At 38.2% G+C, this 27648-nt stretch overlaps 2 protein-coding genes across 2 annotated transcripts in view; one reads left to right on the top strand and one right to left on the bottom strand.

Annotated features, from left to right (window-relative positions):
- LOC137386065 (cAMP-regulated phosphoprotein 19-like) overlaps positions 1–27648 on the top strand; it is a 249677-nt gene that overhangs the window by 117134 nt on the left and 104895 nt on the right. The gene's annotated exons all lie outside the window — the stretch shown is intronic.
- On the bottom strand, positions 4197–5374 carry LOC137391324 (uncharacterized). The gene is made up of 3 exons (XM_068077763.1): positions 5152–5374; positions 4841–4999; positions 4197–4648 (listed from the first exon to the last, which is right to left on the bottom strand). The coding sequence occupies exons 1-3, from the start codon at positions 5372–5374 to the stop codon at positions 4197–4199; spliced, it is 834 nt and encodes a 277-aa protein (XP_067933864.1).

The raw sequence follows: 27648 nt of genomic DNA, 5'->3' as shown, positions 1-27648 counted from the left end.
TTATCTGACGTAGTCATTACAGTTTGGTTATCGTCTTGTCACGTGATGTTCTCATGTGAATTGAAAAGCCAATAAAAAGCTCAATATATAAAACTTATCGTAGCACTAGTTTATGACAAACGCTTCAGGTTTTACCGAATACCCCATATCAAATATAGATGCTCACTAGTTTACAGTTTTGTTTTGGCATTATTCAATCGTCAAGTTGTAATCTGATCACGTGACCCAATACTTCGCAAATAATTTTTGCAGCACTTTTCGATTATCACAGGTGACCAAAAGGCACGTCATGATTATCAGACAATGATATGTACTCCTTCGAGATAAGGTTAAAAAGTGTAACGATTTTTTACGGTAAGTTATAAGATATCAGTGCTAAAAGTGACAGCATTACAATGACGATAAAACAGACGCGTAAGAACAATAGACATGGTTTTATTGAATGCGTGAAGTATATTTGTGAAAATATTTCGACGAATAAGGTTGCGTGAAAGTGTAAACAGAAACCATCCTGTAACAACTCCGTCTCATTTGAGTCGTTTTGGAAAGCGAATCCAAACTACGGCGGTCTCGTGTGGCTGCGATTAACTGTTCGTTTTTTAGCTTTCAAGAGCTTGTAATCACATTCCCATATATTTCACACCTACAACACAACAGAGTAAGACATGGTGAATCTTATGATACCAAATAACTGTAATGTAAACTTTGTTGCAAGTCAACCTTTAACTTGCTTTTGCATATTGTACAAATAATTTGATATTTTCCTTTCGTGACTGGCTTCTTCCAGAACTCCCAGACCACCGACATGTTGATTATTTCTTGCCGAAAAAAGTTGTGAAACCTATAGTCCAAAGACTATTGCCGCAGACGTAAAAATATAGTCTTGACTCGCCTTGTTTTGTTTTGCCTGGTCCTTTTGCGTTAGGACTATATGCGACTCCATTTCAATCGCACTTGAAGCACATAAATTACATAATTTTTTATTGTAGATTTCAATACATCAGAGTCTTGGCTTTCGAATGAGCTATTGTTTGCCATGGTAAGACAGACATTGGTTGGTGTTTATAGAATTTCACCAGAGCTCTACTGCGAAAAAGTTTACTGGCATAGTCTCGAAAATTGTGATGTCACAATTCTCATATTCGTTGTTGTGTGCTCTTACCGCTTATTTATCAACTACGAAGGTGACGATAATGACGCTAGTGGCAGGCGAAGGTAGGACAACTCCAGAGAACGAATGAAGATGACAAAGGGATCAGTGTCATTAGTTCTTCATGTACATATTATTTCTATGATAAGTACCTCAGACTCCAAGAACCATACTATATTTTCCCGATGATATTATGCACTAGCTCTTTATTTTTAATGCGATGTTAAGGGTGACAACTGAGACTAATTAATTTCAAGCATTGCGTGACCTCGCGAAAGTGCGATTGACATTTAGTCCTAGGGCCACGCAACCGCAGGTCATAATTTAATCGATGTAATTTCATTACCTTTATCAACGACAGTACATTTATTGAAGCATAATTAATTAACCCAGAAGATGTGTTTGTATTGGTCGAGCGTTAGCACGATCGCGGGCATTGTTGATTATCTAGAATCTTAGTTTATTATTAGCGCTCTCCGGGTTTAACAGCACCGAATGTCACAGAAAAACGCAGCCTCAATGGCAGCGAAAGGGATCGACGACCTAAGGCTAAATGAGAATTTTGACGCCACATTTTGAGTACCTGAACCAAGTGTTTTTTTTGCAGGACTTACTTTTGACACCCCGTTTTTCATAGTTCTATTTTTCTTTGTGTATTGAATATAGGCTCATTTGAAAGCCAAGACTCGGATGTATTGAAATATATAATAAAAAATTATGTAATTTATCTGCTTTAAAAAGCGATATACAACCGCTGTTGTTTAGCCATAAACCTACCCGTGTCTTTGTATAGGAAGACCCGAGGGTCGGGTGGCCCGACCCGGGCACCTCTGACCCGGTGGGTCAAGACCAGACAAACTACCCGTGCCAGCTCTATTCTTAGCTTCATAATGCGCCCTAATCGAAATACATCTCTTTGCTATCTCACGAGCTAGGCTACTAGCTTGATGATTACACTTGAACAATAGCATGATGTTGAACCTCAGCAACTTCTCCAAGGTGGCAATTAGTGCTAGCCTTGGAAAGATTTTCACCAATCCAGCACTACTAAGCAACACTCTCGTCGCTTTCTCACTGTGGTTGCAAACCTCAATCACCACAGGCGAAGACAAAGTCAAGCCATCACGATTCTTAACTGTGATTAGGGAATTCGTTGCTTGGTTTTACATCATAGTTGATAACATCCACGATGCTAGTGATACAATCCTTACACTTCAGCTTTGGTGACCTAGCCAGCTACATAGCCAGCTGTAAAATAATCATTCTGTCTCATTTTTGACTTAAGACATACTTACATACTCATCATATTTAGCCATGTTTAGTTCAGTACGATATTAGTCTATTTACCTAGCCAGGGTCTGGCTCTTTGAGTGGGTGGGCTATTTGCCCCCCTCCTGTACTCCTTCTCTCTTTTCCCCTTCTCACTTCTTCTTTGGAGAAGGAAAAAGAGAGAATGGGGATAGGAGAGGGTGGCAAATAAAGCCCTGATGGCTCATGATTTGTGTGCAACAATTCATAGCTTTTATAGTTTTAATCTATGGTGGTTATCAAATATTATCACAGAATTGCTTTAATTTACTGGATTATGTATCCAAGAAGGTTTTTATGCGAAAATAAATGTGATTTTGTCACCTTCTCCTTGTTAGCTCCATTGTTAACAGCAGTGCAGTCAAGCATGAGGTACAATACAATGACGTTACGTCATGCTATTTATGTCTGACAAGGCAACTGATGGGAATAGCTATTATTGGCCAATCTATGTTCATATATCTATGATTTTTTGTAATGCTTCCTGCCATCCTTGTTGGCCACTAAATCTTCAACTTCGTACAATTTATTGCACTGCCTTTTGCAATATTGGTTTTTTAACAAGCAACATTCTATCATAGTAGTAACTAATGTTCATCTCTCTTATTTTTGCACTTCTTTACAAATTGAAGCCATATATTACATTTTTCTGGTATAAGCTTGCAGGGAGTATGATCATATTCATTGTTAATCTATATATATATAAATCTCAACATTTGTCGTCATTGTTGTCGTCTGTCGTCATCTGTCTCTCCTGCTATAGCTATTAAAATCTTGGAATAATAAGCTCACTTCATGCTAGATCGGACCTCACGAAGAACGCAACCGCAAATTTCTAACCGCGCATTTAACCACTAAGCTACGCTGCTCTTAAAATTCTATCGCTTTTATCGTATACCGTATACTCTTTTCTCGATTGCTCACGCTAAACAACGTATTGATCAATACACTGTGCCTATGGGTTGCGATGCCCCTGTTATAAAATAATTTTTGCCTAACAATATATAGCATGGAGGCGAATTTGTTGTCCCGCGATGCGATATCAACAAACATTTCTCTCGAAATTGAAATATTGGCCATTGTTATATTGATTACAACGAAATAACAACAATGTTGATATGCTATTCGCCGAAATCCCTCTCACAACGCCGAAAGTAGATATACATTGCTCGCTATATCAGTTCAGCGTTATCCGTTATCCTTGAAGTATTTGTTTAATAAGCTAAATTCATTCAAGTTACGTTCCGCGTTGATGTTACATGTCTGTCTAAAAGATAAGAACTCTCACGGTATGTACTGCACATAGCAGAGCTGTGCTCAAGTACTTTTTTCAGTTCAAGTGGAGTAAGCGAGTCCTCAAAACAAAATCGAGTACAAGTACAAGTATACACATGTTTCTGCCTTCCGAGTACAAGTAGAGTATCACAACTTGATTCCGAGTACAAGTAGAGTATCACAACTTGGTTCCGAGTACAAGTAGAGTTATATCTCAAATTTCAAGTTCAAGTGGAGTTTTCCTTTTGAATTTCAAGTACAAGTATAGAGTACATTAATCAAATATCAAGTACTTTTTATTAAATTAAAGTAAAACGAACAAACAAATAAAACAGCCAAATTAACCAGTACAGGTAGGCCTATATATATATAATATGATTAGGATATGATAATAATATGATAAAATAATATGATAATATAAAAGTATAATGTCCAACCATCCACGGGTTCTAGTTTTCTTTATTTATACTAGGCCCTGCAGCCTGTTGCATTTGCAGAAAATGAGGTTCTCCAGAACGGCATCGCTCATTGAGGTGCGATGTGGCCTCATCAAGATGCCACCGTGAGAGAATATCATCTCGACGGCAGCAGAACTTGCCGGCACACTCAACACTTTTTGGGCAAGAGGGTACAGCTTGAAGAGTATTTCCCGCTTTCGGTGCCAAAACACTAACGGATCGCGTGCTGCCATGGGTGTTGATCTGGCGAGCTCCAGATACGTAGTAAACTGGCCGCTGATGGTAAGAACTGTATTTGGATTGCTGGTAGTGACAGGAATATTCTCCTCCTGCTGACAGTCAAATAGCCGAGGCAGTTTGAATACAGGTTCTCCGGCGGCGTCCTCTACATCAGCGGCAACAGGTACATTAACTTCATTGGTAACATCAGCAGCAGCTTCCAGTGGTTCCTTGTATTCTATTCACCAAAAAACATACATTGTTTGTATAGCAAGTCAAAGCATGTTGATAATTATCTCCTCATCAGATTCAGCACGAGCAGAGCTATTGCACAAATAATCTTGAAAAACAAACACAGTATAATAATATTAATAATAAACACAACACCCCGTAGCCTTACCTCACCCAGCTGCATCGATCACCTGCCTACGAATCTTCAGCTCTAGCTCTTCGTCATCCTCCAGAAGCCATTGAGTTAGATGTCTAGGATCCATCACTGCAGCTATTATGTATAGCTCATGACCGAAAAGCTTGTTGGTGACAGCGATGTCTTCCATATGCAGTTCCATATGCATATAGTCAAATATGCCTGCGTAAAAGCCATGAAGTTAGTCTTGGGTTAACGGAGATCAGGTAAAATTAGATACATCGCAACAGCCTTGTTATGGAGCTATGAGCACATTTAATATTTATCGGTAGGTACGTACTAATGGACATTGTCAATTGGTTTTCATGACCTACCTGCGAATCTTCTGGCAAGGGAATCACGCAGTGCTGCGGATAGCTTCTTCAGGTATCGCCCAGCATTGTTCATGACAACAGCATGCTTGTGGAGACCGACTACACTCGGAGCCAACATGGAAATCGTCACCACCTTGTCCCTCTGCGTTTGGTCTGTGGCTTGTGCGAATGGTCCGAGGATAGTGACCAGCTCTTTCAGCTGCCTCCATTCTCTCACAGACATTACCAAGTTATTGTGTTCCACCGCCAACACTTCGTTCAGTTACTCTTTACCAAGCTTAATGACTGCTAAAACCAGCCGGAACGTTGAGTTCCAACTTGTGGCATTACTGGCAGGCACTGAGGCTTTGTTTTCGAATGCCTTCTCAAATGCCTCCTTTAACTTAGTGCTGGTGTGAAGCGTCTTGCTGATTTGCGAGCATTTGGAGATGGTCTGACTGATTTTTGCTTCTTTCAAGCCAACTCCAACCGTCAGCTGTGGGCTATGCGTAAAACATGACAGCCTCTCTTTTCCTCCGGGCAACAGTTCGATTGCCTCTTGTACAACAGCCTCGTTGTCCGGCCACATCTCAGGGTCATCCACATCAGCAGCAGGACCGAGTGACGTATCTTCAGGTGCACCTAAGAATTAAAATAACACCTAAAAGTGTCACCATTTATCAACTCGCAAAATTGCATGCCAACTAAAATAACGTTTTCCGTTTTTGATCCGCGCAATCTCAATTTCATGGGACCAATACTTCTTTATACTGATACTCTGATATAAATAATAGTTTTGCTATGAAGCAGAGAAGGTAGGCCTATCTCCTTAATGGTACCATTACTTTACAATACATTATAACATCAGACTATAATTGCATTAAATTACGGCTGGTAAGCATATTTACCGTCCTCGTCACTATCAGTCCGTGGAAAGAACACCTTAAAGGCCTTTCTCATATTGCTGGCATTGTCCGTTACGATGTAGTCCAGTTTATTCAGAATACCACGCTTAACACAGACCTCCTCAAACAGATCTGCTATACGTTGCCCGGTGTGTGAGCCTTTGAACCTGGGTAATCAGAGGGAAAATACCATACACAGAATGTATAATTAAGTCGATGGAAAATAACAATTGTGCTACTTTCCTACTGCAATCCAAATATTGACTTGTGATTTTACTTACGCCGATCCAAAACCTTATAATTTAATCACATCTTTGAGATAGACCCACCTTTCACAGAATAGAAGGTAAGATTTGAGACATAACTGGTCTTTCTCTTCACTCAGACCGTGAACTGTAATACCAAAAAGTCCTCGCATAGTCCTGTGGGACCAGATATCAGCGGTTACCGACACAGTCGTAAACCCCTTCAGCAGCTCGTCAAGTTGGGAATGTAGGTCGACTGCCTTCTTGCTGATGCCACTGGTAATGGTTTTCCGTGATACCGGATCCCACTTACTGTTGGTTATGGCCATGAACCTGGTTAGAGGCATGGTTGACAAATATGAAAATGATTGAACAACATCAATGACTTGGGTTTGACCATGATCACTGTTGTAATTAGTCTGTCTCGCACACACTCTCATTGAAATAATACATTACATTACTATTAATCTACTCTACAGTCTAGTCATTAGCAATTCTTCACCGTGCTAACCATGATATTATAATTATCATTATCAGGTTGTGTCAGCAGGGCTTAGGCGCTGAAAAGAAACAACATAGTGCACACTTACTTGCGAAAGTCTGGGCTATCTGGCAAACTCAACGGCATAGCGCATCCAATAACTAGCTCCTCCGTGATACTGGTGGTTATCTTCCTCTGCTGAATATGATTAGCCGGGTACTTGGCCAACGGTGTAAAGTGGTTTAGAATGTTGTCACTCATGCCAATCTTCTTCTGGTCCATATACTTCTGGTAACTAAAAACATTGTTTGGGCATAATTTTAGTTGTAGCCTACTGAGCAGTGCGCGGTCACCCACTATCAACCCCAGTCCTCAGGATAGAATGTGCTGTGCGAGTGTGCGTACTATATATCTGACAGCTGTTCACTGATTTGAGCAGTGCAATACCACACAGGCACACACACACTAGACAAAAACGTCGTTAGTGATCGCAAATATGCTTTACAGTTCTTTTTTTTCTTATATCACCAATTATATTAGCAAATTCACACACATCTCCATTATCATTATTGCTGATGGTTAATGGCTGGATAATGTTATAATTATAGTGGCCACTCATTTAAGTTGAGGAAAAAGCTGGATGACCTTGCTGTTAGTCGTTAGAGAATAGGATAAGAAAGCAGAAGGAGGGTGAGAGAGATCAATAAAGTTAGCAAATGATATGTTAACATGACACTACATTTTTGAGCCTACCTTTTGCTACCAATCCTATTCCTGTCAAAACAATCGAAATAATAAAATTCATCACATTACACTCACTCAATCAAGTCAATCTCACACTACCCCGCACCAAGGAGTTACCCGCACACACAATGACGTGTTATGCCAAGGCTCATGCCAGTAAGGCCTACTTTGAACCCATGGGTCTCTTTGTTCAGTTTAACATTCGCCCACAGTATAATTTAGAGTGTGTACACCTATATATGTATTATGCAATATGTAATGTAACGTAGGCCTAGTGTTCATGCTCATGCCATCAAGTCAGTGTACCAAATATTTTGCTAGGCCTACTATAGCCTACTCCCTTCTAGTATATTATTTTGTGATAATGAGGCAAATGAGCGGGTAGGTAGGTAGGTAGGGTTAGGGTAGTTGTTTCATTACCTATTAGGATGCCCTTTCTTCAGATGTGTATTGAAGTTGGAGGTTGTACCGGCCACCTCTCTGTAAACCTTCTTGCATATTTTGCACTTGGCCTGTTGTTTACCCTCAACTATCTGCAATAAATGAAGAAACCAAAACAGTATGGAGGCCTAATACTAAAATATAAAGCAAGCTGATAATTACATGAGTAACTGCAAAGTTAGTTACTTGGTTAGTTTACTCACTGACACTAGTATGGTAGGCATGGCATACATTACCGAGTATCTCTTTATGGTTGTTTGCAATAAATGTTTATTGAGGTTTTCCTGAGAATTAAATTTTGTTGACCTCAAGAAGGAGGCCTAGGGGCCTACTTTCTGCCAAATAAACAAAGGTTCAGCCAATACCAGACTCACCAATAATCATCTAGTCCTCCTCCTGTCCTACCCATTTGTTATCATCAGACATGATAATTGAGATGACATAAATAAATATTTGCCTAGGGTCACCTGTGTAATTGTGTAGGCCTATCATAGACCTATTAACTATACTAGCCTGGGCAATCCAATGCATCACGGCTCAGCATTGTGTCCTACTTAAATAGCCACATTCTTCGCGACGTAACTTCAACGCTTTGTTCACTTGCAGCTGGTCAGGCAAGTGAGTCATCATTGTTTACATTGAAAGAATGACAGAGGACAGCTTTGTTGCTACATGTAATTTGACATAACTACTTAAATACACAAGATAATGGTTTAAAATTTTAGATGCAAAACTTATACACTATGCATTTCCTACCCTGCAAATTTGTAAACATAAAGTTGAATATTTCATATGTAAAGTGCCAGTAAAAATGTATATTGATCTATTCAAAAAATATTGCAAAATTATCAATGTTGCCCTATGCTACGGGCTAACATGTCAGATAGCTAGTTGTACAAACTGATTTTAAATGCATACACACTGGTAAATGGTACACTGATCACAGTCTGCCATGAATATAAATGTTGGGTCTTAGGTGTTATGCAAACAGCTCAGAAAAATCGTAGAAAACAAACGACAAATAGTGTTATTTGTCGTTTGTTATTGCCTCAAAGACCTATTAACCATAGTTAATAGGTCTATGAGGCCTATGAGGCCTATGACTAGAGAGAGTGTGGTTGTTTTTCATGAACAATCAATAATTGTTTGTTCATGAAAAACAATTGCCACTCAGTTAATCAATAATATATAGCAAGTGTGAATGTGCCATCAGCCTGCTGCTGCTCGGTCTGTTGAATTATGAGTCTGCTTTTGTAAAACAAGAACAGAAACTCATAGCTGTGGTAGAGAAAAGGGCTACTAAACCACACATAATGAAGGAAAAAGCAAATGTAACAACTAACCTTATAGTCAGTATATCCAAATAGTATTATTGTAGGGGAAGACTTGGTATTCCTATCTGTTACTGGCTCTATTACTGTCACTGGTCCTGCCTCTGCCATTGTTAAAATAAACCTCTCCTCACATTTTATTTTTCTGAATTCTCACAGACACTTAACTATCATACCATGTTACTTGCACAACATTTCAGTAGTCTATGTGACTTTGGATTGACATTTCAATAAGAAAAAGCCCTTGTTCCAACATACATTACACACGTACAGAGTACAAACAGAGAAATTGTGGTGCTGAACAAAGCAGGTAGTACACAATACAAATTGGATCACAGTCTAGGTAAAGTAAAGAGAAATATTGTGTCAACAGGGAGTTGACAACTCCCTGGTGCAAGTAAGAGTAGAGTATATTTGATGTAGAGTAAAGTAGAGTAGAGTATTTAAGTTTGCAAGTAGATTCCGAGTACTTTCTTCCCAAGGGAGTACAAGTAGAGTATATTTATCCCATATTATGGCCCCTTCGAGTAGAGTAGAGAGTAGTTGAAATCGGTACAAGAGTAGTACTTGTACTCGAATTTGTACTCGAGTAGCACAGCTCTGGCACATAGTACTTTGTAATGTTACATTTTCTTACAGATCATAACCACTAAATGCACTAAAGTTGTTGCAGATAACTATAGTTACTAAGGTTAACATATTGCTTTGATGCTATTTTTTAATAATGATGATTTTGATGATTTTTACCAGAAAGTGTTTACATTAGATAATTACTATGGGTTTCTATACCATTCTATACAATATTTTTGCCTTATGATGCCAACACTAAAACGAACTAAAATCATATAATCGTATACCAAATAATTTTTCATTGTAATCGTAGCAAAACAGACTATATTTAGCCATTACTTACTAACAATTTCACATACATACATTTAAACACCTTTACTCTTTTATTTTTTCTCCTAATTTATTTCAACAAAACATTTCTTTCATGATATGAAATGTTACAGTATGAAAGTTAAAAGTTACAGTTGTTTGACAAAGTTTGAAAACCTTCACAGCTGTTTTATTTTTTTTTCTCTTAATTCATTTGAACTGCACAAAAAACACTATTTTCATGATATGAAGTTTAAAAGTTAGAATTGTAAATGTTGTATATGTTAAATAAAAATACATTTTTGTCCAAAGACTCTTTATTACCTGAGCAACGTTGGGCATTCAGTAGTCTTCTATAAAAGTTATACAGTCATATTTCTGTTTCCAACTTTAACTTATGTTTATGCAGCTGCATGTTCGTGTACCTGTTACACACACCTCCTTTACCCCTTTGTTCCAATTAACAGTTGATCTCTTTGTAGCAATCATGGATAGATTGTCATTTACCACAAAAACTAGTGTATCATGGAAACTTTTAGCTATGAATTTATCCACTTGGAATTCTTAATGATTGCACAGCTGAGAATAACCTATTTTATTTCAAAAGTCGACATAGCTAATGGTAGAAATGTGTGAGAGTAGCCATTTTTGATTGAATAGTAAAATGCTACCATTAGATTCATTGTGTTCGGGTATTGCTGCGGCACGTCACACATAATAGATGGGAGAATGAAAGAGCGTGCAATTAAATAGTCATTGTATGGTTGTGTAATCAGTTGTGACCATTTTTATGGCATTCATTTTTCTTGTTGCTCATAATTTCATCTTCCTTTAAATTGTTCTTTGATGCCTTTAGTTATTTGCCATTTCGTTGTTGGATTTAGCTAATAAATGTAACCCAAAAGGATGAGAAGGATTCGAAGCTGCCATCAGCCACCATTGCTGCCAATATATAGTCTATACGTGTCATCATATTACATAATCAAAAGCATTGAAAATGAGTTTCTATTCAACCTAAAAGAAATTTAAATTTGGTTGCTAAAAATTGTTACACGCTTTGTATATGCTACTAACTGCTCAGTGTCTATGTGTGTTTCTCTATGGGAATGTCTGTTATTTCTAAAGTGTTATCCTCTCTATCTGAAAGATGCATTCGCATTGATTTCAAAACAGAAGTAACTCCAACATCTATGACAAACTGACTACTACCTTGAGGTTCAGGCATAAGAGTTTCTACATAGAGTAATTAATTGTATTAAAACACAAATAGCTAACACGATTAAAAATAAGTAGACAAGACACAAGGGTGGCTGTCATAATCCAATATAGATAATCATATAGTTCTACAACAATAAAAAAAAAATGAGTTGAAACAAAAAACTTACCTAACATAAATATGTAAAAAATGCAAATATTCTGTAAACATAAATAAAGTTTAGTCAAACCGGTAGCCGAATAAAAAACTGTCGTGCATCTGATATGAATTTGACAATGTAATAAAGTTGAAGAAGAAAAGATTGTTTCAAATTGGCAACCAGTATTATAAGATTGCTGAAATAAATGATTGTGCAATAAAAAATAGAAGTGAAATACGTAATATATGTTAGTTAATCAAGAACATACCAGCGCAATCTAACCGAGCATAGCTGTGACCAAAGCTCCAACAACGAGACTCATGAAAGAAGGACATAGAATGGCTGCTGCAGTACTAGCATCCTTGACACTTGCGACGGAAGAGCATTTCTGATCATCATTCCACGTATCATCATCAACACTAGAAACAAATGGAGAACACCCTTCGTCAAAATCGAAGACGTCATCGAGATCCCTCTGAACTTCTGTAGAATTTACAATTTCTTCTCGGATAGGTCTGGCGAAACCGTCAACCGTTCTAGGATATATGCTGATATTCACAAATGTTTGGTGAAACGTTGACATGGTTGCCTGGACTGCCAGGTACTCTGTAGAACAGTGAAGAGGGCCAGAAAAGCTTGTCGATTTGAGACAGCTAATAGTGGTTTTCGGATCTTCGGTCTCCTTTCTGATGGCCACATCCAGACTATTGTCCTTCCTGAATACTGTCTGTTGGTCTGCAGTAAAATGAACCATAACCATCCAAGACATGACATCGCAATACCAAACCTTATCCAGACCCTTCGTAGGCTCAGTTTGTCTAGCCGCAAAAGCGACTCGGGAGCCAGCGTCGATGTTAATGGGCGTAGTTGTTAATGTCTTCCCTTCACTCTCACTTACTGTACATTGGGTCAGCTTTCTATCCAAGTAGTTATCAATATTTATGAATGCTGTCGCTCGATAAAGCTTCGAAGACTCTTCATACGATTGGAGCACATCAAGCATGTTTGGAGCTACATCAAGTAGGCTTGCTAGCACAGCTACAAACATGAAATATACTTTAGTATGTCAATAAGAATAGGAATGTCATGTGAGAAATTCTCACATTAATATCCGCTCACCTTCAACTATGATATTTTGTTGTGAGCATTTTATAGAGGGCATTGCTTGAACACTCCAATGCTAATTTTAACATTTCAAGTGTGGTGTGAAATTCATAAACTAGTAACAGCAGCACTACGACACATAAATACATGTACTTCTTACCTAAAGTTTTGGCTCTGCCGAGCGTTGCTTGCGTGAGAAGCAAGAGCATAATCTGCAGAGCGCGTTTCACAGAAGAGTCTGGTGTCATGATGGTTTCTGGTAATGAACTAAAATATATTAAAACATAATTATATACAATATTTTAGTAAGAATAATATTGCGCATATAGTATGAATTTCAAACAAAAGTTATGTTCATACCATCTATGGATTAGTGTCTAAGTATATGTAATTTCAGCAGGTTGATCAGACAATATCTGATCTGCTGTTGGAATATAACTAGGTAAATTTATGTATAGGGTTCGAGCAAAATATTAAGCAACCTGATTGAATAACTTCTGAAATTGGCTGAATTCCTACTGCAGAGCACTGCCTGTTACTAACAACAGCGAACCTTCTATAAAATAAACTATGCAGTGGTTATATCAAACCATGTTATATGTTCACAAACCAGACAAAGTGTCAGCCATGTACAATAAAACTATCAGGAACTAAACAAAGGTGAATAACAATGAAATTACATATACATCTACATGTACCAGACACGTGTAGGTAAGTTGTGACATGTAATAAAGAAGGGGGTATCTCTTGTAAATGATACCCATAATGACTAAAAAACACAGATGTCTTTACTTATGTAACCTAAGCCAAGGTACATTTATAACAGAGGAATAATCATGTTATTTTGTAAAAAAAGGACTAACATTCCCCATGCCACATTACTAAGAAATTTAATAAATGAATATATCCCTGTAGTGCCAATGTTGGTGAATACACATAAAAAATACTATCAAAAGTCAGTATACATAACACAAAAGTTCTTGAAATTACATATACATCTACATGTACCAGACACGTGTAGGTAAGTTGAGAATTTGTGACATGTAATCAAGAAGGGGGTATTTCTTGTAATTGATAGCCATAATGCCTGAAGAAAACACAGATGTCCTTAGTTATGTAAGCTAAGTCAAGGTACATTTATAACAGATCACTTATCATATTACTTTGTAAAAAAAGTACTAACATTCCGCCATGCCAGATTACCAGTAAATTAAATAAATGAATATATCACTGTAGTGCTAATGTTGGTGAAAACACATGAATGATACTATATAAAGTCAGTATACATAACACAGAGGTTCTTGAATGTATTCTCATATGCTTTTCCAAAGTACATGTATTTACCTTATCATGTATTAAGCTCAACCTCATAGTCAAACACAAAAGATCACTCGGAATAAAGCGGGTGTCGCGAGTTACTTAACTTACCCTTGAACAATAGAGCAATGAGCTAGTTCAGTTAATTAATTACAATTTAGTTAAATAATTATTATGTTATACCCGAGTTTTCCCCTTATTAAGCTCAACCTCGTAGTCAGACAGTCTCACTCCGAATGAAGCGAGCTTATGCAAGCACAATATCACAAACTTCCAACTAATAGCTTAAAATAATCAATAGCCTCCAAATTCCAATTGTTTGTTTGGAAACTCCTAAGTGGAAAACCCTCATTTCTAGTGCATCATGAATTCCTTAACAACACAGACAAAGCCATCTGTTCAGTATAAACAGCATCTCTGTGCTGTGTGACGCCAGTAAAAACCAGTTCAGACATGATTTCCCATTGGTTTCCACACTTGGTAAAAATGTTAATAATTTAATGCTTGCATTGAGCTCTACAGGGTGAACCCTTGCTATGTCAAGACTCAGTCACTCAGTTACTGGTGAAGTGTGCATGCCTGAGAGAGGTAAATGACAAGGCTTCTTCAGGAGTAAAAAAAGTAGTCTGTTTATTTGGATGCCATTTAAGAGAGCTAGCACATCTTCTACATTTATCCATCATACAGGGATATATGTTACCTTATCTGTTATACAGGGATATCTGTTACCATATCTGTTATATAACGATATATGTTACCATGTCTGTTATACAGGGATATCTGTTACCGTATCTGTTATACAGGGATATTTGTTACCGTATCTGTTATACAGGGATATATGTTACCGTATCTGTTATACAGGGATATATGTTACCTTATCTGTTATACAGGGATATCTGTTACCATATCTGTTATATAAGGATATATGTTACCATGTCTGTTATACAGGGATATCTGTTACCGTATCTGTTATACAGGGATATATGTTACCGTATCTGTTATACAGGGATATCTGTTACCATATTTGTTATACAGGATTATCTCTTACCAGCAGTTAAGAGCTGTAATCGGGGTCATCCTGTCTTGTCATCGGTAATGGCTGATACGAGCAGAAACAATCGTAGCATTAGAACCCACTTTTTCTTAGTCTTCCCTTTTTTATTGTTTATGTGATTAGAATAAATTGTTAGCAGACAGCCGTTTTCTGTTTTTGTCTGTCAAATTATGGCTCTTTTATAGCAATAACCATTGTGGAATTTTAAACGGAAATTTGGAATGAATAAAGAAATTTGAATAAAACACCTTTTAGTTTATGACAATATTATTCGGTAGCTTTTCTGTCATTACAATAGAAAATGTCATAATTAGCATACTGAGTAATCTATTCCTCAGATGATATTTCTTTTTATTACCTGATTTTGTTTGTTTTAGTGGTTTTGTCATAGTTATATATTTACATACGTGTAGTTGATTGTGACACAATACGGCATGCAGAATGCGAATGAAGCTGTTAAAACCCTGTTTGAGCCACCAGTTTCAATATTTAATACAAAAACATTGAGCTTTCTCATATGCTTTACCCAAGTATATTTACCTTATCATGTATTAAGCTTTTTGATTACACATATTTAGATTAAATCGCTGACCGACAGCCTTTTTTTGCTTTTGTCTGTCAAATTATGGCTCTTTTATAACAATAACCATTGTGAAATTTTAAACGGAAAATTGGAATGAATAAAAAATTTGAATAAAACAACTCTTAGTTTATGGCAATATTAATTAGTAGCTTTTCTGCCAGTACAATAAAAAATGCTGTAATTAGCGTACTGCGTAATCTATTCCACAGATGACATTTCTGTTTATTACTCGTTTTTTGGTCCATTTAGTGGTTTTACTATATATTTATAAACGTGTTGCTAATCGTAACACAAGACGGCCTGCAGAATGTGAATTAAGCAGTTTAAACCCTGTTTGAGCTATCAGTTTCAATATTTAAACTTTTTCTTGTAACTTGTTTCTTCTATGTCACTCTCTGCTAACAGTAACTCGGTAGTCTCTGCTAACTGCAACTAGGTCTTTTCTTTCTAACTGTGTCTAGGTCGCTCCTTTCTAACTGTAATTAGGTCACTCCTTTCTAACTGTAACTAGGTCGCTCCCTTCTAACTGTAACTAAGTCACTCCTTCTAACTTTAACTAGGTCACTCCCTTCTAACTGCAACTAGGTCACATGTGTAAAGAAATGGCTTTGTACCAAAGACACAAAGTCTAACATTAAAGTGTAGTCCAATTGAATGTGTAACAAAAAGTATTAACGTGAGAACTAGACTGAAATCTCTAATAATAAATGCAGTTATACACTACTAGGTGGGTGAATGCCCGGCGTTGCATGGGTAATACAAAATGTTTTTGCACAGAAAATTTATTTTCAATCAACATATACAACAGCTTATAAACAGTTATATATATTCAAACAGCTTATAAACAGTGGCAGATAATGAAGTTGCTATTGGCTAAGCTTATTTACCCAATGAATTCCAGGAACTTAAGGTAGTAACGTAAATTAGTAACTTAGCCAGAGCTGTGTCTGTCTGTATGAAGCCAGCTATATCTGCCAGCACTAAGTAACCAGCTTGCTTATAATCATTACAATCCGCGTCATGATGTCTCACCCAATAATGACCTGCGTGTTAGCAGTAACCAATAGTATTTTGGCAAGTAGTTTAAGGAAGGATGGTGTAGTGCAGTGGATCGCGCCTGTCTGCAGAATGAGAGGTTCCGAGTTTAAATCCTTTGCGAAGCGGTTTTTCCGTTGCTAGATATTAATCACTGCTTAATTGATCATACAGTTGACAGAAACTTCCATCTATATATATAACAGTAGATATACTATACGGATAAACAGTAGCTGAAAGTCTGAAAGTCTGAAAGCAGAGCTGAAAGTCTACACAGTAACATGCAAGATTCTGTAAGTGCTGGCAGTGGCTCAAATTCTCATATGTATTTCATATTATACACCCATCTGCCAACTCCACAAGACAAAATACGATAACTGGCTATATAGTTTATAAAAAACAAAAATTGGCACTCTACAGGTGCAAAGATGATACTTTACAAAGGTATACAAGAAATATCTTTAATCAGAAATGAAAAAGCTAGTCGGAATGGACAAGACTAAACTTGCTAAGGTAGGTCTGAAGCAAGCGGGTGATTCTCATGAATAGCATATATGATAAGATACAGGCAAGGCTTGTCACTATGAAAGATGCTCCTTCGTATATAAATGCAGGTGCAAATATCTTCCAGACCATCAGGTGCCTCCGGAGCAGAACCGCAGCACAAAGAGACGCAAAATTTCATTAAATTTCATTAAATTTAATGATTTAATTTCATTAAATCGACCTTTTTGACGCAACCACATCTTAAATTGGACATACAGTTGACAGACACTTCGATGTATGTATCCAATAGAAAATATACTATACGGATAAAAAGTAGCCCATGGCAGCGGGCTGAAAGTCTACACAGTAACATGCAAGATTCCGTAAGTGTTGACAAGTAGCTCAAATTCTTATATGTATACTGTATATCAGGGGTGCCCAAAATGAAGCCCACAGGCCTGATCAGGCTCTTCAGCTGTTTTTATCAGGCACACAGCTGTTGTAATTTTTTTAATGTTTTGCAAATTTTCAAGAGTTTGTTTAGCAATGCATTATTGTTATTGTATCAGTAGTAATTATTAGTTATCTGGAATGACCTGACCAGCATTATTGACAATACTGAAGTTTAGTTTTGCATTAGTGTGGGGAATTTATCAGCATAAATTGTTTGATTATGGAATATCCAACAGTCCCCCATTTGAGATTGGTTCAACTTTAGTTTTTTACTTACAGGGAATTTCCCAGCTTGCATTTTCGGGACTTCTATTATGACTAATGACATAAAAAAGTAATTCATAAGCAACCATGGCTCAGAGATTAGTAGACAGAGAAAACCAACGTTTCAATCCAGACTGGACTACAATATTCTTTTTTCATGAAGTAAAAGGGAAACCTACATGTTTGATATGCAATAATTTAGTTGCTGTAAACCAGGTAGCAAATGTCAAAAGGCATTACACTCAAAACCATCCTGACTATGAAGGAAGATTTCCTTCAGGTACAGCTAGGAGGCATGGACAGCTTGATAGACTAACAAGGCAGGCTAATGGACAAATGGCTATGATGAGGGGAGCTACAAGCTTGCAACAAAGAGCAGCTACTGCTGGCTATGAGGTTTGTTATAAAATTGCCAAGGCAATGGCTCCATACAGTCACAACGAACTGCTAATCGCCTGAAAAATAACAATCCTCAGATGATTGCATTTCATTGTATCAAACACGAAAGCATTCTCTGTGCACAACTGAAAGATGAATATGGAAGTCTTATGCTGGACATAATGAAACTAATAAACTTTCTCAGATCAAAATCATCTCTACGACACCGCCAGCTTAAAAAAATTCCTACAGGAGTCTGATTCCCAGTACACTGAATTGTTAGTATGCAACAATGTCAGGTTAGTACCATATTGCTATTTTCGAATTATATTTGGCAAACTTATTTTTCCACAACCAAACACGAGCGAAGCGATTGGTTTGGAGATTTATGATAAGTGCATATGTGCACACAACTCCCAAAAAATTATCCGTTAACGGCGTGACCAAACCCTTGTACCAAAATCTCATCAATGAATTTAACCATTTTTCTGTAGAGTCGTTTAAGTATAATAATGATACAAAACACATATAAATCTATTTAAATATGTTACCAAGCCTTTGGAAGGTTACCACAATATCCTAAAACTAACCCATCTGATCGGATGATACATAAATAGACAGATTAATTCGGCCTAAAATCGAAATAGAAACTTGAGAAGCCTTTTGTAATCAAAATTAAGACCGGCCAACAAAACGCCAATAAGGCCGTGCAACAAATAGTATAACTATCAAGTCATCCAAATTTCACGAGAAAAACGTGCACATTTCACCAGTCTATAGCATTGTCTAATTGCCGAAGGTTTCCATAATTAACGGAGACTGTTTGAGGCGTAGACTGATTTACAGGTACGAAAATGTGGTACACAGTTTATCAGCCTACGTTTTTTGTCCAATTACCGAAGGTTTTTTAAATTATCTAGAACATTAGCGAGATTTCTTTACATCTTATCTACAAGCTAGAGCCGAACTACAACACCTCTTTGTGACAAGAATATTTCTTTATTTCACTCCAGTTTGCAGAAAACTTCTAGACGCGTGAATGCTAATGCTTGCTTTCTGTTACATATCGCTGTCAAAACCATTCTACATTCAACACAACCAACTTTCAAACTGTATATTACACGGCAGCTTGCCATTTTACTTTTAATATTGCATTTCAGAGATATAATAAACATATTTCATAATTGCTGTTGTTAATTAAATTACGTACAGTAGGTTAGGTCTACAGCTTGAATTAATATTTATTTTATTGTTGTAAAACACAAGTTTGAGATAGTAGTGGATTAGGTCTGATTTTTATACAACCTTTTGTTTTGCATAATTGACCTTCTGAATGTCATTTCAAAACAACTTGACAACTACCATGGACATACAACCTCCCAGAACACCACGTCGTCGCAGTGGCCGTCCACGTGTCTCCCAATTATTACGGAGGAAGAGAAATAGAAGATCTTCACAGCAACCATCAACATCAAATGCTAATGTTCAACAACACGCTACTCAAAATAATAACAACAACTCATCTGATTCAGAGAATTCTTTAGTAGATGTTGTAGGCGATGTAAATGATATGGACTTGGCAGCCCTTTGTTTCCAGATGATGATCATGATTTTATGAACATCGTTAACCATGAAAATATTGCACCAAATATTGTACAAAACAATATTGCTTCTCCCAATGCTGCTCCCCTCCATCACATTCCTCATTTTCAATCTTTAGATTGTCCTGATTTTCAAGAACTGCGTAACAACTTTCTAAACAGACTTAAAATAAATTGTTAGTTGCACCTTTTTGGAGTCATGCTCCCTCAAATTTATTTTATGTCATTTCAAACAAGTCTCATTTACACTATACCAGCTATGGCCAGATGGCGGATCTTGATCCGGATGCGGATCTCTGTAGTTTTTTGTGGATTTTCCAAGTTGGCTGTCAAAAATATTTTGAAGTATTTCTTTAAAAATTTGGTTTAAAAGAAGATTTTTGTAAACTTTTTTTAGAATTTTTGTAAATTCTCCGTTTTCAGCAATTAATTTTGTGAAAAACAATCATAGTACAAGTACTCACAAATCCTCCTTTTCATAAACTTTAAGAGTCGCTGTAAGCAGCAAAAACCAGGTTCTGATAGTATTGTGAAGTCAAAGCCCTCTCATCATTTTTCTCACTGATATCAGACATATTTATTACACCAGATTCATTCACTGATTTTTAGTCAAATTATGTATATAAACAAAGTTTTTTAAAATCGTATTTGATGTTTTGTTTTAAGGTGTCCACAAATAATTGCATGCTTATGTATGGTAAAAAAGAAAAATGCACATCTTTAGCTCGTTGTGGATCTTTAATTTGTCAGATTTGGCTCTTAACGGATCATGGCCAAAATCATTTGGCCATCTCGGCACTATACTCTGTCAATTCCTGCTGAGAACTACTTTTTCAACAACCAGTAGTACCCTTTCTTTTTTCCATTATCACTTTGGTCGTGGGCTGTATGACAGGGGAATTTCTAGTCCTTACATTATGATGAGGTGAAAAAAGCACTGCAAAGTTGTGAATATTGTCAATTATTTTTAATATACAATGCACTTTAATGTACTTGTGCAGATGGCTGAGTAAGGGTAGAGCTTTGCAAAGAGCATGGTCTGTAAGACAGCATATTGAGAAGTTTCTTAGTGAGATTGGAGGAGATGCAGCAGAATGGTTTTTATAGATTCACAGATTGGAGCATTCACTGAGAGACATGGCTTTTTTGACAGACATTTTGGCCCATCTGAATAATCTAAATTCGAAGTTGCAGGGCGAAGGCCGTAATGTGGTAAAACTCTGGCAGGCAGTAACATCTTTTAAAGACAAACTTCACTGCTTTTACGAGGACATAAACAGTGATATGAACCACTTTCTAACCATCAGGGAATTTGTGAATGGTCATGATGATGTTGTGGACCTTACAGCAGCACACGCTTTTCTCATTGATGTTTTTTCAGAGGTGGAGCATCGCTTTGCTGCCTTTGATAGTATCAATGGCATTATTGAGCTAATTGCGGGCCCATTTCAGGCACATCGGCTTTCAGGCACATCACCTCATGTTCACACAGGTGAGGCAGAATTAGAGCTGTGTGATTTAAAGGCAGATATACTGGCTAAAGCTCAAATTGCTGGGCAAACTATTGTAGGGTTCTGAACGCAACCTGCTGTACAGGAGAAGTATCCTATGCTATGCAATATGGCAGTGCACTTACGTACTTGCTTTGGTACAACCTACTTATGTGAATCAATGTTTTCAAAGCTGACATTTATAAAAAAGTGGGTATCGGAATGTACTGACAGAGGAACACACTCAACAGCTGTTAGCCATAGCAGTAACCAAAGATAAACCAGATATTGCAGCAATAGCTGCAAAGCAAACTCGCTTCTATGTGTCTCATTAACATTACAGATACTTCTTCTGCACAGTAGATTTTGTTGAGAATAAACCTACATATGTTGTTATGTTACACCTTGTTACTTTCATGTTTATGTTCATGTATGTATGTTTACTTATACATTACTTAACATAAACATACGCATGCATGTACATATATACAGCTATATTCATGCCTGGCCCTCCTGATAAGGCCTGGTTACCTGTTTGGCCCTCCACCAAAAGTATTTGGGCACCCCTGGCCTAGAGATTAACATTTATCTGCTGACTTTGAAATTTTTTTCCATTTGTAACAATAAAAAAGTGAATAAGGGACAATTAGCCCTTGCAGTGCAATAATCTAAACTCTAACAGATATTCCATAAAATTTTACATATACTGTGTAAGGAACTATACTCTTGGGAAACAGTAACACAAATCTTGATAACGAAAAAGACTAAATACAAAATATTATCTAAAAAAAACTGACAACACGAAAGGAAAAATATTACTTAAATGACTTAAACAGCTAGTAATTAATTGGAACAGATACTTAGATTATTCTGACAAGCAATTATGAACGTAACTAAAGTCTTTGAACATGCGAACAGTGAAAATAAATTTGTTAAAGATTGTTCATTGTGTACGAATTTTCTATAAATGGCAGCTGTCATCTTTTCTAGGTCAACCTTTGTCCTAGAGGTCCTTTCTTTATATATATCAGCTTAGTCGCCTCGTCATCAGTCAATTGGAAATGAATGCTCATGGAGTTGCTCCCTCATGGCTCTTTGTAGTACCATCACCCACTTTATAGTTTGCTCGCTAGAATAACATTTGCGATTTTTTTAGGTTTACTATACCATTCTCTCCAGAAACTCAATTCTGTCCCAGAATGACATTACTTCTCTTACAGGCATCTAAGTAGTAAGCCTGTAAATACTCACGTAATTTAGTAGCCTGAGGCTGAGTTGGCGGAATAATGTGTTACCCCTCTTCAGATCTCTCTGTATGCTCCTGGGATAGAGAAACGCGTTACTCCTTCACTTCTGTGTCAGGAGGGCAATCTGCTAGCTCAAATGGACTTTTTTTGCAATTTGCGATGGTGCGTAGTCTAATACTACTTTCATATCAAATAGGGGCTTTCCCGTTGCACCCCATTTTAAGTGCCTGATACTACAGACACTTGCTGATGGTGTAGGGACCAAAACCTTTCGATTTAAGTTTGGCGCCGCATCATTTCCCCATGAAAAATGGTTTCAATGAAGCTGGTTTCGACAGAAAGGGAGGCAGGCTCATCATTCGTATCATCCTGGATCCTCCACTTTTGTAGACACAGCTTTGTGCCTTCTTTAATACACTTGTGTTCCTTCAACTCCTCTACTAGCTTCTCAACTTCTTTTTATGCCTTTTACTAAATTTCTTTTTATTTAATTTTATGGCTTATACTTGGCCCCGACCATCATCATCTCTGCTGAAGCTGAACACTTTTCGATGCTTTATCAGTGGTGCCTTGGCTTGCTCTGACTTCATTTCTGACAGAGGTTGTATCTACCTGGATAGATGCTCATCGAGATGTTTGGGACATTTAGTTACGTTGCAGTCATTGTGAAACAGCTCTTGTCCTTCCATGGCGTACAGACGGCCACCTTTTTTTCCAGAAGGTAGATGGATAGGCTCACTGGTTGTGTTCATCATACAAATATTGACCTGCTCTGTAGGCTTACACAGCGATGTGGCTACCAATAGGCCCGGAACCTTGTGCAAAGCTTCAATGCAAGCTGGCCCTAACAGGTAACAGGGATATCTGTTACCAGCAGTTAGTGGCTGTATTCGGTTTAGTCCTGTCTTGTCATCGGTAATGGTTGATACGAGCAGAAACAATCGTAGCATTAGAACCCGCTTTTTCTTAGTCTCAGCTTTTTGATTATATGTGATTAGAATAAATCGCGGACAGACAGCCGTTTTTTGTTTTTGTCTGTCGAATTATGACTCTTTTATAGCAATAGTCATATTGGATTTTAAAACGCAGCTTTGAATGAGTAAAGAAATTTGAATAAAACAATTTTTAGTTTATGGCAATATTATTCGGTAGCTTTTGTTCCATTACAATAGAAAATGTCGTAATTAGCGTACTGCGTAATCTATTCCTCAGATGACATTTCTGTTTATTACCCGTTTTCGGTCCTTTTAGTGGTTTTATCATAACTATATATTTACATAGGTGTAGTTGATTGTAACACAAGACGGCATGGGCAGTGTCTGAAGTGGCGAGAGATTCTTCGGGGTACTCTCTGTCATGCCAGAAGGGTGGTGTCCAGGGCCAACGGCCCTGCTGGCCGCTCACCGGGTGAGTCTGAGAGGGGCGCTGCGCCCCTCTATTAAAGAGAACTAAAGCTGTGTGAACTAAAGCTACTCTAGTTCAGTGAGTTCTTTAACAAGTCGTTACTTATCAGGAGACAAAACAAACACGTCCTGACTTACTGAGCGTCAAGCCGTAAGCGAGTCACTAGAAGATGTTCCTCTCTTGGTCTCGCGCTTTTCTCCTTCCCTCCGGTCAAGCCGGAGTTGTAGCGAGCCGATAATATCACATCTTCCTTTGTTTGATGGAAGCAACTTTCTGCAGGGAATGTTCATCTGGATTCTGAGAGATCCCGTGAGGTCTAGTCCTCTGCAGCCTGTATAGTCTGTAAGCGACTACTTGCTGATCTCCTGCACACTTAGGTGCACATAGGAAAACATGGGTTTTTCGTAGAGTCTGGCGTCTCTGTGAGTAGAACCTGGTAGTTCTACCTTACGCCTTTAGGGCACTCTGATACTCCGGGTATTTATGGAAACGCAAGATTTTGTGAAGGTTGCGGTGGATCCTAGAAACTACCCTTCAATAAAAGTTGAGAGTCTGAAACCTCTCCCGACATTATTTCGAGGTTCAAACTGCAGTTTCTCCTGGATCAAGTAACAAGTCCTCATCCGCAGTGTCCATGCTTTCTTCCACGACCATAGATATAGTAAACCCTAGATATGCGAATAATCAAAACAAGTGAGGCCTATAATTAGCATGACGCAACGTCATGGTGATGTGTAGAGTGACTCAGCTGATCTATGAACTCCTATTGACTTAGCACTAAAAACAGCTCAATTTTTCCATAGTTTGTGCATGTGAGACTGCATATTTTATTGATAATATATAAAACTGACTTTGGATGAGAAAGGCAAGAATCTTAGACACATGGTAATGGATAATACCAATGATTTAGAAGCTTCTATATCATTGATAATACAAAGAGTGACCAAATAGAAATTAAACTAATGACGAACTAATGAATCAATTGAGATTTAGAAGCAGTTAAGTTGGACCACTGTATTAAACACCCATTAAACATGACTGAAAATAACTAGACGAGATAGCTTTTGTCTAAGGTTGGTTGAACTAGATTCCTGCTTTGAGGTGGCATAGTGTATTCTGATTTTAATATAGCGATTTACTATAGTTTTGAGTAGATTGGTGGCATGCACTGTGCATGCACTGTGCATGAGACAATAATTCTCCTTGACATCCATCTACCAATGTAAGCTCTATATTGTTAAGTTTATTGTCCTTTTTCAATATTGTGATCAAATTATTTTGAATCTTATTCCTCTGCTCTAATCGACAGACTCTCTGCTGTAGTTTTGATTCTTCTTTTTAATATTGAGATGTGTGTGACAGCAGGCTGTTTAGGTCTACCACCGCGTCGACAGGTTGTTGTCGAGGCTGTAGGCGTGTCCTGATTGCTAGAAGCTGCAGGTTGCTCATCATCATGGATAGTAGTACCACCAGGTGTAGTATTTTCAGGGTCAGGTATTATGGTGCTTGCTGCTGTCTGAGATGTTCTTCCACGTTTCGGCAGGCTTTCTGTTCTTATGGTTGGTGTCTGTATTTTCACAGCTTTTGGCTGAAGGTAGGTTGGATAAGCTGTAAATATTGTAGGTATTGCGTCAGATTTTAGCATTGGCTTTCTTCCAATACCTGGTGGAATCTTGTAGCAGTCTTTCTCAACATGTTCACTGCATAATACAGAGCTTGATGTTAGAGTCCAATCCTGTCTTCGCACCGCCTTTATTCAAGCATTACGGGTTTCAGCTCATTTCTCATTTGGAAAGCGATGAAACACCAGATCTGGGCATTTCTCAGGATTGCTTGAACATCCATAGGCACAGCACCAGCTGCGGCTTGACTTTTTCTTAGCCTAAACATTAACAATACATACATGTAGTAGAATGAATATCATTACATTACTTGGAATGAGACAAAAAAGGCATTTGATCAATCATACCAAGCTAGAGTACAACCTTATTAGCTGAGAGACAAGTTCGTAATATGTGTTGTTGTAATCAGTCTAGGCACTCTTTCTTTTGATAGTCTCAAGCATTAATTCACTTCACTTTCAATTCAGAATAATCATAGAAAGGTATGTCCGTTGTTATGAGACCATGATAAGACAAATAAGTTCAGTTGAGTTGGTAGTTGGTTTGTTTTTAGTAGTTTCTTACAACGTGAACCAATGATATAGTACACTTGCAAAGGTTAGGTTTACCAAGTATTTAAAATTTGTATTGTGGGTTTACATACCTGGGGTGTTGTAGTCTCCTCTGATGACATTTCCCCAAGAACTTGGTCTTATTGTAACGTTTATGACTTAAAAACTAGTTGGACAAGCATGCTTTCACTACTAAACTTTTTGCTCGGCTGAAGGCACTGTTGCAATGATGCACATCACTGCGAGGTAACGTCGTGAGAACAACTGCCAATTATAGGCCTCACTTTTGCTCTATTGTAATGATAGCTATTGGCCAATCTAGGGTTTACTATATCTCTGTCCTCGACAGACCATGAACTGGGGTTTCCATGGTTCTGGCGCCGGCGGCAGGCTGCTCAGCACATTCTCCTTCTAGAGTAAGGTCTCTGGCTACATCCGTCAGCTCAACGCGGCCTCCCGTGAGCAGGTTTCCAGCTGAAGTCGCCTGTTCAGCATGGTCTCCTGCAAGAAGGTATCCAGCTACAGTCACCTGTTCAGCACGGTCTCCTGTTGTGAGGTCTCCGGCTGTGGCTGGTGACGCCCCGCTGTCTCTCTCCAACGGAAGATCTTCGTCCTCGCAGTGGTCTCTCTCGTCACCTGAGTCTCCACATAATGCCTTACTGCTGTCCCTAGCGGAGGATGGTGGTGGCAAGACAGTAGCAGCAGGTTTCCTCTGAGATTTCAGGGTCTGGGGAGTCGCCCAGGAACCAGGAGAATCAGCTGAAGCTAAAATCTCCCTGAGAGAACAAACTCTCTCGTACTCTTATTTCCTGGCACGGAGCTCTTTCTCTCGTCTCTCAAGTTTCTTCGGTTCAGCCTCGCACCGTCTATCTAGTGCGGCACACTGTTCTCTGAGGGCTCGCAACTCTCCCGCAAAATCAGTCTGCTAGTCAACTGAGTTTCGGTTGGAAACTATTCGAACATTCTTATAAATACAGCGGTCTTTCTTTGATTTAAAGGGACACTCGCTTTCAGCGTGATACTTGCCATCACATGTACAACATCGGCTTGGCCTGTCACACTCACCTGCCATGTGCCCAAGTTCTTACAATTATTGCATCTAACATGGGGGCAGGTTTTCACAAAGTGATCTATTGAGCCACACTCATAGCAGCTGTCATCCCTTCTCCAGTATGGAGAGCCATGACGCTTTCCCCAATGACTATTTCTGTATGTACAGTCTTTGAAGCCATCTGAAACACTGCTAAGATTGTAATGGTGCCAGCGATAGCGTGTTCCATGACTACCTTCACAGCTGCTAGAGCCGTGCCTGTAGCCATTATGATGCCCATGGCGTTCTTGACTACTCTCACGACTGCTAGAGTCATGACTGTAGTCATCATAACACCCATTGCATCCTCGAGCCTTGTAGCTGTCACTACTATCTCGTTTCTTTCGACGATAGTCTCGGACCTTTCGCCGTTGTACTTCACCGACCTCCTGTTTGACACACAGCTGTCCAGTAGCCCCAACACTTGTAGCCTTCAAAGAGGTGCTAGCTCCTAGGAT

Source organism: Watersipora subatra, chromosome 1, assembly GCF_963576615.1.
Source record: "Watersipora subatra chromosome 1, tzWatSuba1.1, whole genome shotgun sequence".
NCBI lineage: Eukaryota > Metazoa > Bryozoa > Gymnolaemata > Cheilostomatida > Watersiporidae > Watersipora > Watersipora subatra.
This window is presented reverse-complemented; position numbering and strand designations above follow the sequence as displayed.

Bases quoted from the DNA above. Each gene is read 5' to 3' on its own strand.
- LOC137391324 (XM_068077763.1), bottom strand. From the start codon at position 5,374: ATGTCTGTGAGAGAATGGAGGCAGCTGAAAGAGCTGGTCACTATCCTC. The intron at 5,000-5,151 runs GTAGGTCATGAA...GCTTTTACGCAG, and splicing joins CCTTGCCAGAAGATTCGCAG to GCATATTTGACTATATGCAT. The intron at 4,649-4,840 runs GTAGGCAGGTGA...TTTGGTGAATAG, and splicing joins AGAGCTAGAGCTGAAGATTC to AATACAAGGAACCACTGGAA.